The 14,034-nt window shown below is 31.0% G+C and overlaps 1 protein-coding gene across 1 annotated transcript; it reads right to left on the bottom strand.

Moving 5' to 3' along the window:
- Positions 1 to 125: 125 nt before the first annotated feature.
- w (eye pigment precursor family transporter white) lies at positions 126 to 11,622 on the bottom strand. The gene is made up of 12 exons (XM_088182854.1): positions 11,123 to 11,622; positions 6,279 to 6,519; positions 5,109 to 5,347; positions 4,975 to 5,046; positions 4,727 to 4,906; positions 4,330 to 4,662; positions 4,106 to 4,267; positions 3,901 to 4,032; positions 3,598 to 3,826; positions 1,199 to 1,304; positions 961 to 1,132; positions 126 to 545 (listed from the first exon to the last, which is right to left on the bottom strand). The coding sequence occupies exons 1-12, from the start codon at positions 11,204 to 11,206 to the stop codon at positions 441 to 443; spliced, it is 2,055 nt and encodes a 684-aa protein (XP_088038980.1). The 5' UTR covers positions 11,207 to 11,622; the 3' UTR covers positions 126 to 440.
- Between the last annotated feature and the right edge of the window lie 2,412 nt (positions 11,623 to 14,034).

Raw genomic sequence — 14,034 nt, 5'->3', positions numbered from 1 at the left:
ACAGATAAATCACCATAATTATCTCGTTTATTTTTGAAAGGAACGATGCGTACATAACTTTCATAATAAAACAAGATAACCGAACATTTTATTGGAAAAAAGTGTTTAATGAATAAAACGAGTGATAAAGATAATTAAACAATTTATTTAATAATACAATTTCAAAGTCAATACTTAATTTTAACGTGTCGCTTACAAAAAAGTCATTATATTTTGATATATTATAATCATATTTAATTAACATCCCATAATTTATTCATTAATAATATATAATATAATATAATAATTATAATAATAATAATAATAATTAATTTGACGTCAGATTATAAATTAATATATATCATTGTATAACATTTCATTACTTATAAATTTAACAGGAAAAAATGTTGGAAAATTAACACGTTTTTTGGTGTCTTATGGCTTGATTTTCGTGAACATTTTCATACGTCGTTTCTGTAAGCTCTTACTAAAAGAGCTGTAAAAGCCAAAATCCTAAAAGCAGCTACCAAAGCGGCCAGATAAATAAGATCGTAGTAGAACATATCCTAAGAAAAAAATCAGAAAAAACATAAACATGCAAATCAATCAATTCATATTCAGTATATACCAAACTATCTATTACGTTGACAAAAATGCTAAATAGAAAGATGTTTAAATAAAATAATCTATTTAATTAGTTAAAAATGCATATGCATTTTTTTATGATCTGAGATAAAGCTGTATATGAAAAATGATACTGGAACGCCTGAATGGGCACTACTGTTTTCTGAATTCACTTATGTTGCTAGCTGTGTTATAGAATCATATATTAATTTTCTAAATATTTTTAATATAAGAGATAGTATAGTATAGATATGCAAAAAGTGAATTCTCGAGTTCTTTGGACATACATAGATTTGGACATACTGAAGAAAAGCCGAAAATAATAAAATATACTGGATTTATAATATTCAAACTTACCTCTGAGAAGTTCAACGAGTCCAAAACGACTTGTCCATTGGCAGGACATACAGCGGTTATCCTGGTGCACTGAATTTCTTCAATGTTAGACCATTGGTTAACCATGAGAGCCTCGTTGCCATACTTGAACCAAGATAAGTGCGATAGCCATGCGAAAAACCAAGGAACAGATCTAACGAAATAAATTAAAATTCTCATCCAAAACATGCTCTATTCACATGACTTTTATTATGCTTACGCGTTATTCAAGAAGAAACCACCGAAGAGCATGAACGGTATGACCAGAGGCGGACCTGCCGTCAAAGCCATATTCACCTTTCCGCAAAAGCACGACACCATGTAGCCTAAAATCATATACAGTACATTTTCTTGGGTTTCTTGATAGGTGTAAGAGTTAAAATCTTTTAACTAGCATCGAAACGGGCATTTACACATTCAAGAAAATACATTTTAAAGCCAAGAAAATAATTTTGAGATAACTAAATCTGATGTAACATTTTGAGCTGCATCGAGATCTCGCGAGAAGTTCGTTCAAGGTTGAAAGGAGAGCATTGAATAAGCATATCGAGATGTCTTCGGGTTACTTGTATCGATTACACGCAATATGAAATTCTGCGGTCGACATTTTTATAATTGGCGGAATAGTCCTGAGAAATTGCAATGACGTTTGCATGCATCTATCAAACAGTGACTCTCAACTGCATATATAATATTTCACATTTATTCGCAACTCATAATTCCAGAGCCTTTCAACAGTATAATAAAATTCTTCTCGCAACATTATAACATTCACATAATTCTCATTAGTATAATGAAAACTAGTTTTATTTTTATTTCTATCGTCATTATCATATTATGTCCATTTAAAGACATTTTTTCACGTTATCGGCCTTTAAGAAACTAGTTTTGAAATAAGTTTTTTTTTATAAATATCACAAGTCAAATGTTTTAATAGCTCTATTTTTCTATGATATAATATAAATAATAGTAAGACAGAAAAATCAGTTTAATTTTAATAGCTTAATACAAAACAATCAATATTTATCACTAAACTAATAAAATTACATTCTGATTGAAAATCTATCATTGGTATTTTCCCCTGTTTTTTATTTAAATGTTTTAGTATATTCGCCCATTAAAATACTAGAAAAATATATTTTTATTATAATTATTTATAAATCGTAGACATTTCGCAAAATAAATTTGAACATTTTATTTGTCATATTTATGGAGATATTTTCATAACAAGATAACACGTACACTCGGTGTACATCACAGTAAAGAAGAGGAGAATTATTTAATATCGATTGGTATATATTTATATAAATTTAAAAAGTATATGAACCATACATTTTTAGTATTTAATTGAATTCATGTAAACCACGCGTCATACGTAGCCATGAAAAATGATAAAATCAACAATACGATGCATAAAACAAATAAAAATAAACATTTTTGTATCTAAGGTTAATACACATACATGTTATAAACATATGATTGAAAAGTATCAAAACTATTCATTTTAATTTTTAAAATAATAGCGCTAGTGTTTTAAAATTTAAAGTCGAAAATTTTTTTTTTATTATATCTGCTGGCAAAGTATGCTAAAAAAATATCTTATTAATATTAAATATAACCAAATCCATATTGATATAAGAAGATAAAAAACTTGAAAAAGTCTACAACTTCACAATATTAATCGGGAAATATGAGTAATTTATGGAATTTCTGCAGTCACAAAGTGTTTTTTCTTCATTATTTTGTTTGACGGCTATTAGTTGTCATAATCACGGCTATTATTATCAACGTAAACATAATAATATAAATATCGCAAAGTCAAAGGGGGCAAAATTTGGCTGTAGATTAAGCAGCGGCACATAAGAATAAAATATGACTACCTGTAATACACAACGACTTAAAAAATAATAAACCGCATTTTATGAGTTGTTCGGTTTTTGGTGATTTTATAAATTAAAAAAATCTAAATATTTCGCTGCAAATATGAACAAATATCTGGGCAAATATTTAAGAAAATAGTTTAAAAACGGGTTACAATATTCGGTACTCGAATATCCAAATCTTTGCATTAGAATCTCTAGTCATGAAAATCTTTACATAAAGAACACTACACGTCATACATGGCCATAAAAAAGATTAAAATCAATAATTATATAAAATATCATTAAAAAAATACTAAGCATATATTGCCACTATAATACCGTAAATTTATCGTACAGTAAAAATCCACAATTTTAATTTAAATAAAAAAAAAAATTTTAATCATAGGATCTCAAAGTGGGCAATGCTGGCTCTAGGGGAATTTGGAGGGCGACGGAGAATAGGCAAAATGCATTTTGTTCAAAAAATAATGTGCGAAAATGTTTATATTTATAATAAAGTAAATATTTTTTGCATAAAATATAATGTAATAATTTTTTCATGTAATCAGGCGCGTATAGTGAGATACTTTCCCTTTCGCTCGCTCGCGTGCTAAGTGAGGAGAATGAGTGTGAGATAAAGGCGTGCGGAACGCATCTCATCTCTCACTCAAATAGGGCAAATCCGTACGTGTGTGCTCGGCTAATCCTGCTTATTATTAAGTTAAGAAAGATCTTGTAATATATAATTGTTACATACCGAACGACGTAGCCACAGTAGTCACCATAATGATGATCAGATTGGCCCACAAGAACCTAATTGGATCTGGATTCATTCCCACCATGTAGTAACATATCGCAATGAAAACTATAGGGCATATAATAAATATAGGAATTTCAGCTATGGTCTTCGCCAGAAAGTATACGTCGGTTCTATAAAGTCCCGATCTGTTTTCTCGCAAGAACAGATTCAACTCGGCGCAGAATACCTGCAAGAAAAATATGCATCTGGATTAATAGAAAACAAATCAGACTAATTGGAAACGCAAGGACCAGTTCTTACGTTTATTACAGCGAATATGTTCTGAAACGTCATATTGGTAATGAATATGAAAAGAGCCCCGTTGATATTCATCACGCCGTCTTGATTTAACTTTTGTCCGAAATAGATAAGTCCTATGAGCCCAGAAACTAACTGCAACAAAAATATATTACTATATACTGTAGCTTAACTATTATATATCAAGAACAATTAATCAAGTACTTACGATGGTTTGTATCAGTCTCACTTTGATCAACAGCGGCTCTTTGCTGATGCTCTTATAAGATCTCCACAGTACTGCCGCGAACTGAGAAAACCAAGAAACCCTATAGGCAGATCCTGCCTTTTGGTTACCCGACCAAGTGTCATCAATATCCCAAGTCACAGCCTAAGTTTTGAAGAAATCTTTAATAAGATAATAGCCTTGTTACACCCAAGAATACTACTCACCTCGTCCGATATAGCGTTCGCGCTCTCTAACTTGACACCTTGCGGAGATTTCTTAAAAGTATCACAAATGTCGTCTATCCTCTGTCGCGATTCAATTTCTCGCGAATGTATCACGGCTAATTCTTGGATGTAGAAGTCAGCAGGGTTGTAATTTTTCGGACAGGGGGACCCGATGTCGTTGAAGAATGTCGACGCTTGATCAGGAGTGCCCAAGAAAGCTACTCTCCCTTCCGCCATGAGTAGAAGCTTATCGAACATGCCGTAGAGTATGGAAGAAGGCTGGTGAATGGTGCAGATGACCGTTTTGCCTTTCATTGCCAATCCTTTCAAAACCTAAGCAAGATAATTCTCCTAAAACGCTCCATCTATACAGAAAACATATATAAAAAAAACTTACCTGAACAACGTTTTGAGCCATGAAAGAGTCTAAGCCAGAGGTAGGTTCATCGCAGAACATCAACGGAGGATCAGTTAAGACTTCGGATGCGAAGGATAATCTCTTCATTTCGCCTCCAGAAATGCCTTTTAGGCGCCCCGGGATGCCTATCATAGTATACTGACACTTAGTCAACGCCAACTATTAAAAAAAAAAATTAGGTCAGGCCTTACATAACATTTAAAAATATACAACAAGAAAAAAATTACTTCTGATATGACTTTGTTGACTCGCTGTATTTTTTTCGAGTATGTTAGTGATTTATCCATTCGTACTAAAGACTGTAAATAAAAAAACATTAAATAATTAATGGCTCACACTCGAATTGTTTCAAAGAACAAACCTGAAAGATCAGATGCTCTCTGACGGTGAGAGTGCCAATGAACAAATCTTGCTGTTGCACATACGCTGAAAGAGACGTTAAATATGTGGCTGTCATGGGTCTTTTCCCAAGAGCTCTGGTCCCACCGACTACCAATTCTCTGCCCGATCTGAAAGTCAATGTGTTGAGCAAAGTTGTTTTTCCGGCTCCAGAAGATCCCATAATTGCCAGAAGCTCTCCAGGCCACGCCTCCCCAGACACTATCATAAAAAAATGCGATCGAAATAAAATGTCTATTTAGTAAAAAATATTATTACAATATTTATAAATAAAAGTAGCCTTTCCACTTCATTCATCAGATTTTGGTCCAACTCAGCCGGCACCTTCGAGCCACTAGGAATTATAATTTTATTTTTTTAATTTCCAAGCGGTTTTAGGTGGCTTAAAACTGTTAGATTATTTAAACCTAATTTGTTCGTTATTAAGACGAGCAAGACCTTCTCCTCTGTTCCGTCTTTTCTCTCCCCTTTGGTTCTTTGAAAACCCCACATTAAGACCGCTTACTTCACGAGCAGTTTCTGTTGCCTAAGCATCCGCTTTGAACTCAATTTTTATTGATTTATAACTAATACGCCAGTTCGAGATAAGCTGTCTGAGTACCCGCCATACATGAACAATTTATAATAATTTTGGAAGACTTGGAGCGCTCTGCTTTAAAGCATCATGGTTAAATTAAGGTATGGATTTTTAAGATTAGAAGTTAATATTGTTGTAGTATTTGGATTAAAAATATACTATAAAGCTTTCTTAAGATTCATTCGTTGTAAATATACAAGTCGCGCTCTTCTTAGACTAGAATTCCGTTTTTTTAAGCAATTTTAAACAATCTTCCTTATTAACTTACAAGAGATAATATTTAAATACATTTTTTATGAGGTATCTTCTATTTCTAAGAATATTTTTTCGTGATTTATATAATGCTGACTGTGTGTACGAATCAGAATATTTAAAAAATATTAATAAAATTAGGGTGTGCAATAAAAAATAGACTGCCCTGCAGGACTCCGCCCTGAACTTATAAAAAAAATACTTATATGTATTTTTTTATTTTCAGCTAAACTGTCACTTATTGCACGTTATTGCACAAACTGTACGGATATACAAATAATTATGATTTTATTTTTGTCTCACCGTTCTTTAAGATTTGCCTCATAGGCTTTGGAGGGCCACTCTCACTCCCACAAAAAGACAGACAGCCCTTCTTCGACCTCGTCTCTGAACAAAACACGTTGATGTTCTTCCACGAATACACAACGTCCAAAGCTCTCGCGTTCGACATTGCTCCATATACTGGTTGTTGGGAAGTAGTAGACGGATTTCTCGACATCCCTCTCGATGATTGATCTCCGATTTCTGCATCGTTGTCGTTTGACTGAAAGTACAAATGAGAGAATCGATTGGTGATAAAACTAATTTACCGCGTGTGTCCCTCACGAATAATACAATACATTGTAATTTAGTAAGGTTTCCTTTTGACAGGCTCTCGAGTTACTTTAGTTATCGAGCGATATGGCGTACAGATATCTGCTTTCAATAAAAGTTTACTGTCACTTTAGATAATTTCTCGCTGGTGGCGTTTTGACCGAAGTGAAATGATTCTACTAAAGAAACTTACGTATTTGGAATAAGTCATAGTTAGCTGACATTTTTCTCGAAAATTATTGTGAAATAAGTACTTTATATTTAGGAAATTGTTTTAATGTCTTTACTTATCAACGAATGAAAGACTAAAACCAAATATTTTTATCTGTAGGGTATTCTATACTATAATCTATTGCAATAAGTTGAAACATAATTGCTTAAAAATAAATATACATAATAGTAAAATAAATATTTTTTAGTATTTTTATATAAGTTAGATTTAATAAGAAATAAAGATGCATATAGATTTAATACTATTAATAGAAATAATTTAGAACAGGTATAAAAAATTAGTACGGCCAGGGGAATAATGTATGGAGGTGTAAATTTGTATAATAATATTCGAAGACAATCTGAAAAAATAAAAATATAGCGGGTTTCCTGAACAAATAAATAAATTATAATAATAGAATCTTTTTTATATTCTATTTATATTTATATGTATGTTGAAATTAAACATTAGTGTATAAACAATTAGCTATATTATCTAAATAAATTAATAAAAAAAAATCGTATGATGTCCCAATTACGGTTAATATGCTATAGTGTACCACCCATAATCATAACATCAGAACTAGTTGCAAAAGACTCGCTAAAAGATCATAACATTAATAAATGTTTTTTTTAATTATCTAAGAATCTGAGTTGACATTTATGGTATCCATTAGCATTTCCAAACAAGTGCACTAAAAACCTTGGACCATACCTGAACAAAAAATAGCTGAATGGCGCATTCCAGAAAATGACATGCATCGTCTAATATACCGATTTCGAATCTGCGTCATAAGAGTCTGATAAGATATGTAATATAATCTATAAAATAAAAGAGTCTGGCGCCACCCTGAATCATCAACTTTGATTAGAGAATCGACTTACCCCATTCCCTCATATTTATATATACCAGAATACTGACATACTCAATCACTGTTTCAGAACTTAACTCAGAACTATCACTTCATTTCTGAATTACGGAATCCTGCGTAAAAGAAATTTGCACTAGAACCGTTAGACCTTACTTTAACAAAAATTAGTCAGTGCCGAATATATCCACCAAGCAAGTACCGCGCACCCAAAATGCACGTTCTAGAGGACAACCACAATTTAGAAGCTATTTTAACGTTTGATAAGATACGTATGCATTATATAATACAAACACAAAAAGTCTGGTTCCACCCCGATTGATCTGCATTGATAAAAATATAGACGTCAGACATTCAATGGTATATAAACTAGAACGTTGGCATACTTATTCACTTCCATCAGTACAGATAGAATTTGACCATAAATGTATCACTTCGCTTCCGACTTGGAATATTGAAATAATCAACCGAACCTATGTTGAATCGACTGATATTATGAAAGAGCTGCTGCTAAGCAGTCACATTAATACTCAAGAGTTCAGGTAGAATAAGCAAGTAAATTTCGCAAATGTTATTAAATAAGCACAAAAAGCACTGTCGTGGTGAAAATATTCTCATCAATTATCAAAGCTAGGTAAAGTAGGGATTATCGCAAAGGAGTTTCAGAACTTATAATACTGTATATTCAGAGAAAAAAAACTAATGCTATGAATATTTTACTAATGTCTACTTTATCCTATTATTCACATTTTAATTTCAACACTTACTTTAAGTTTAATGCAATGAAATTATATAAAAACCAAATGGTACAAATCTTGATAGTAAAAATATTTATATAAAAACTATTCCTGAGAATTTAACCGCATTATAAATTACAAAAGATTCAAACGCAGTGACACAAAATTTTAATAGAGGAATGGATAAAAGGCCTGACATGTTTGATACATGAGTTTTATTTTTGCTAAAATAATTAATCCCTGTTTGTCATAATGCATAAAACATTTAATAAAGTTTTTAAATTATATATAGAAAAAATAGCACGAACCGAATTCCGCTTTCTTGGATTCCAAAACGGTAGCTGCGAATGAAGTTTAAATTTTAATTACTCGTAAAGGGTTTAATGGTTTGGAAAAATAAAAATAATATAGTCTTAATAAGTTTATGTTAAACCTGATAAAATGGTCACATAACCATTGCAATAGGCAGGGCAGTCAACAAAATTAAGTGAAAATCTATATATTAATTGAACTGTGAATATAATTTTAAAAAGCTGATATGTTAAATGAAACATTAATATTAATAATAAATGTTCACTTTTATCCCATGTTACTAATATGTTACTAATTAACAAAATATAAACGTAATTTACGTAAATAATCTATAATTACTTATAATCCTAATCGCGAGGTAAACATATAAATTAAATCATAAAAATATAGTTAAAAGAATTACATCAACGTCTTCAAATAATTTATTGAGTCCGAGACATTCCTGAAACGCACAAATAAAAACAATAATTATTAAATCAGAATAAGCTCTTATATTATTGTATTATAATTGATATATTATATAGGTTTTATAATAATTTGTAATTAAAACGTGATAATAACTAGTAATTAAATGCGAACCATTAAACCCATTACAACTAATTCTAATAAAATCACACACGTTAAACGCCTTATAATGACTGTTGTTTAATAGTATTAAAATAAACAAATAAACATACATGAAACAAAATAATAATATTTATTTGTTTATTTAAACATTGGAGTAGCAAATATATTTTTTTTAAATAATAAATGAATTTGGTTGTTGATTATATTAATTGGCAATGGCCATGACATGTGAATATTTATGATGTGTATATTATATTGTACAGATCATATAAATATATTTTGGCACTGCTTGTTTATTTGCTAGTAACTTTCACAAGTAGTGAACGGGCTTATTCAGACCAATTCTGCCGTATGAGCGTTAACGCCCCTCTCCACTCCAGGTGTAGTGGGATTTGTCTTTGCTACCTTGTTTGACATACGAGTCGAATTAACGACTCTTGAGATTCCTGAGACTTCTATCTAGGTAGTATCAGTGATTATGTGATAGGCAAGTATCACATCCTTCATATTGGTATGACGAATGTGAGCAATGCCAATATAGATACAATAGCGTTAGTGTTTAGCTCCACCGCTTAATAATCACTTCTAGATCTATGAAAAATTGCCCATATTATGACCTACTTTAAAATCTTGATCTAAAACATATATGAAAAAATAAAGGCACAAATGAAAAAAACATTGTTTTTGATTTTTGATGATATAAAAAAATAAATAATTTTTATTATTATATACAAATATTTTATATTTTATAACGTATAGATAAAATTACTATTTCGTAAAAAAATACATTAAATCGTCGACTTTATTTGTAACTTTATATTATATACGATTACTAAATAGAAAGTGCATATTTTATAATAATAATATGTAACATAATAATGACAAATGAGATGATGAGAGCTATACTAAAATAACTAAATGACAGTGGCGTAGCTAGGGTATGTACCCAGGGCGATCCTTAAAATTGCCGCCCCTCCCATACATTTTTACAGGGTCATAAAATCAGTATTTCTTAATAATAATAAATTAAGCTCTTGTTATTCGTGGATTATATATGTTTTAGTGCCTTAAGCGTTAAGAACCATACTAGACGATCCCATCGCGAATATGCCGCCCCCAAGCAAGTGCCGCCCGGGGCCTCCACCCCTCCCCCATAGCTACGCTACTGCTAAATGATGTAATGAGACTTTTAAACAACATGTAGGGCTTAGATAAATTAGGTTTTATTTTTCAAACAACTAAATATTATAGTTGCAAATTATGTATTGTAAGTGTAGTACTTCTTAGTATTAAGCATTATATAGCACAATTCTTTGATTCAGCAAATTATTTATAAGATTCATATTGATGTAAGTGAGTCTGTCAAAAAAGAGCTTCTGAGTAGATTATCTATTAAGTCCTTTAAATATATTATAGAAAACTGGTTTTTGCTTTCGAAGATTGAGAGTCTTTGATTTTAGTAGATTGTATATATAATATGAGACAATATTTTTATTGTATTCAAAACCATCTAATGCATGTTTAAACATTGACTAATAGATTTTATTTTATAAAATCCTGCCACTTTATCAATGAACTCATAACTTTGCTAAGAAAATGTTCTTTGAAATATAGCATATCCACTTTTTCTTCTGACGTCTTCAAATGTGATAAAACTGCTCTTTAATTATGCTCTTATATAATTTTTATTCGGTCATTAGATTACGCTGCGAAAAATATTTCGCTCGCCAAATTACAACAATATTCTTACACGCTCTATTAACAATAAAAGTGTGAATGAAATCAATAGCTCAGTCTTAATTAGCTGATACATATTAATTAAAAATACATTACATAGAAAAATAAATAAGATACTTACAATACTAACGTATAATGAGGAAGATGCTGCTCCTCCTTCAGAATTGGCCAGCAGAGGTTCTCTCTCTTCTTCTCGATCGCTCATTTTGCACTGATTTTATTATTGTAGAGATATTTTTTAAAAGCAATAAATTATACTGTTAAAAGCGCGCATTCCTCTTCATACTTTGTGGTCCATATTTCAACGAGATCTTATCTGCGCATCATAAATGCTTCCTTTTATGAGACGTGGAATTATGTACCAATGAACTTTTTAATTATACATTAAAAATAATATTTTTTATATTTAAAAATGCCTTTTTAAAATATTCAACTAAAATAATAAATATATTTTTTATTATTACGGTGCCAATATTATTTTTTCAATGATATTTTCTGTATTAATAACTTATGTTTTATATTATTTAAGTTAATATAATATTATATTATATTGCTACATACTATTTTAACCGATTTACATACGTGTTTATTCGTTCGCGCCGAACGCTCGCGGTTAACTGAGAAATTTGATAAAAATGACAACAGAGGCGCTGCCTATGTGTGAGGGTCAATCGAATAGTTACATACAAATCAACCGTTTTAACTATTAAATAAAACGTATTTGGATATTCGTGGCTGATAGATTCGGTTCGAATCATTTCTGTATTACTCTTGATATATTTTGTATTGTTAAAATGTAAGATTATAATCGAGTCTCTCTGGTTTTTTTGTGAACAGCCGAAACCTTCCTCAATGGTATAAAGAAACCTTTGTGCGTTCAGAAATACATTATAATATCAACGTATTTTTTATATTTTGTTTATGTTGGTAATATATTTTGATTAAATTTTTAAAGTGCATAAACAATTAGCTATATTAGCTAAGTAAATAGTTATAACAATAGTACTGTATTATTACTAAGCGTATTTCTCAAAGTTTATGAAAAAAGAGTTGTGGCAATTAATGACAATCAATTACTTTCAAAGGTCTGTTGCTATTGTGCAAAATTCTTGAGTGAGTACTTTGTTTTACTTGGCTTTCATAAAATTATACTCGAGTGTGCTACGAACTAACGTATCGTACTGAACGTAAACCAACAATAAATTTTTATGACACGCACTTTGCATAACGAAGTCAAGCATCTTCAAAGCCTTATAGCAAATTTTTGTGTATAGTAAATCTCCATCCATGCTTGAACGTCACTCCGTTAGGTCTTAATCAAATATTTCTGGTTAAAACACTTAAACCTATACTGTAATATAATGAGTATACAAAAATATAAAAATTTTACACTTGGCAATGCTGAAATGTAGCCGTTTATCAATAGTTACTTGAGTTCGTTTTGTAAAGACAGCGAATCCACATTTGTGTAAATACAGGTCTCCAGTATATCTCTCAGACACCTATACATAGGGACGTCATTTCAGATTTTTCTTAGAGGTGCAAAATGACGTCTCTGTATTTCTGAGTAACTAACAAAATAAAATACTGGAAATTTTATCATCAAGTCACTCAAAATGGTTTCAGAAAATGACATAGATGCCTTTGGACTGCAATGGTAAAACCATTTTGGGCATGACACGCATGTCATTGGACTTCTAAGGGATATAGCTAAGTATTGAAATATTTTTTTATCAAAAAGATTAATAAAATTAATTATAATGAATAAAGAATGAGTTTGATTATAAATAAAGCAATCATTGAATGCTACTTAGTAGAGGAAAATTAAGCTGCTCAAAAAAAGTTGAAATCAAAATAAGAAAAAAGGCTATATACCAAATCACCCATTGATAAAACAAAACTAAATACATCAACAAAAGAACTAAAAACAGATAAAAATGAATTAATTCAAGAATATTTAAAGAGCTTAACGCCAATAGAAGCTACAAATTACTCTTTATGAAAAGTTGCGAATAGGGTAAAACAGCCTCAACAAATCATATTACTGATCAGACCAATTAACGGAAAATTGGTTAGAGAAAATAACAGTTAAAAGAACATACTAAAATCACCTCAACAAGCAACTGCTCCAGTTCTAGATAGGTGGACGAGACCGAGATCTATAACCACCTTCCGGAGCCCACATTTGAAGCTGCTCAAGCACCGAAGGATTTTCTACGATGCCTATGCGCAATTTCCAGAAGTGTTTAATTATATAAACACTTCTGCGTGTTGTCAAAGAAACGTATCCCAGTGCACGCAAAATAAATTCACTGGGAAACAAGAACGGATAGTACTCGTATTCCTTCAAATATAAATATCGAAGGAATTTACACTGTACTTTTTCCAGCTTCAATTCACTACATTGACTCATTACGCCTGGAATCCAAATAATAGAGCCAGTTTCTAATATGCTGCATACTAGAGCATCATAAAGAGTGCGCAATACTAAAGTATTCCTAAAGTAGCGGGCATTTCTTAAGATAAAACTGAGCATTTTTAATGATTTGCTGTGTCTCTGTAATGTGCTGGCTTTATTTCCAACGTTATTCGAAAGTCACACCTAAATCCTTAGTAAAATAAGACTTGTCTAGAATACATCCACCGAGATGGTAGGAATATTTTGCCGGCATCAATAACCTTGAAAATGAAATTGTGTGACATTTCTTTATACTGAAAAGCAATTGATTATAGCAAGCTCACTTCCAGAAAGTATTGAGATCCTCCTGCAGGTTGAGGGAATCCGAAATCGACTGCACTTTCTTGAAAATTTTCAAGTCATCTGCATATAATAAAAAATTTGAATGATGCATTGCTGTTTCTGTCATTAATGAGCAATAATGATCATTGAGGTACTCCAGTAGAGGTCCTATATTGTTTTGATAGTTTTTATACTAGACGAACTGATTTCTATTGATCAAGTAATCTGAGAATAGATTTATAAGACCTTCAGAAGACCCGAACAATATAAATATTATACAAAGGTTCCAAAAC

The sequence above is a fragment of the Plectrocnemia conspersa genome, unplaced genomic scaffold (genome assembly GCF_051122295.1).
Source record: "Plectrocnemia conspersa isolate PC_06_02 unplaced genomic scaffold, ASM5112229v1 ptg000003l, whole genome shotgun sequence".
Lineage (NCBI taxonomy): Eukaryota > Metazoa > Arthropoda > Insecta > Trichoptera > Polycentropodidae > Plectrocnemia > Plectrocnemia conspersa.
The sequence above is the reverse complement of the archived record's forward strand: the minus strand, read 5'-3'. Positions and strand labels throughout refer to the sequence as shown.

Excerpts from the sequence above, each read along its gene's own strand:
- w (XM_088182854.1), bottom strand. The coding sequence starts at position 11,206 with ATGAGCGATCGAGAAGAAGAGAGAGAACCTCTGCTGGCCAATTCTGAA. Across the intron at positions 6,520-11,122 it reads CCTCATTATACGTTAGTATT|TCAAACGACAACGATGCAGA; the intron begins GTAAGTATCTTA and ends TTGTACTTTCAG. Across the intron at positions 1,133-1,198 it reads GGTTTCTTCTTGAATAACGC|ATCTGTTCCTTGGTTTTTCG; the intron begins GTAAGCATAATA and ends TTATTTCGTTAG.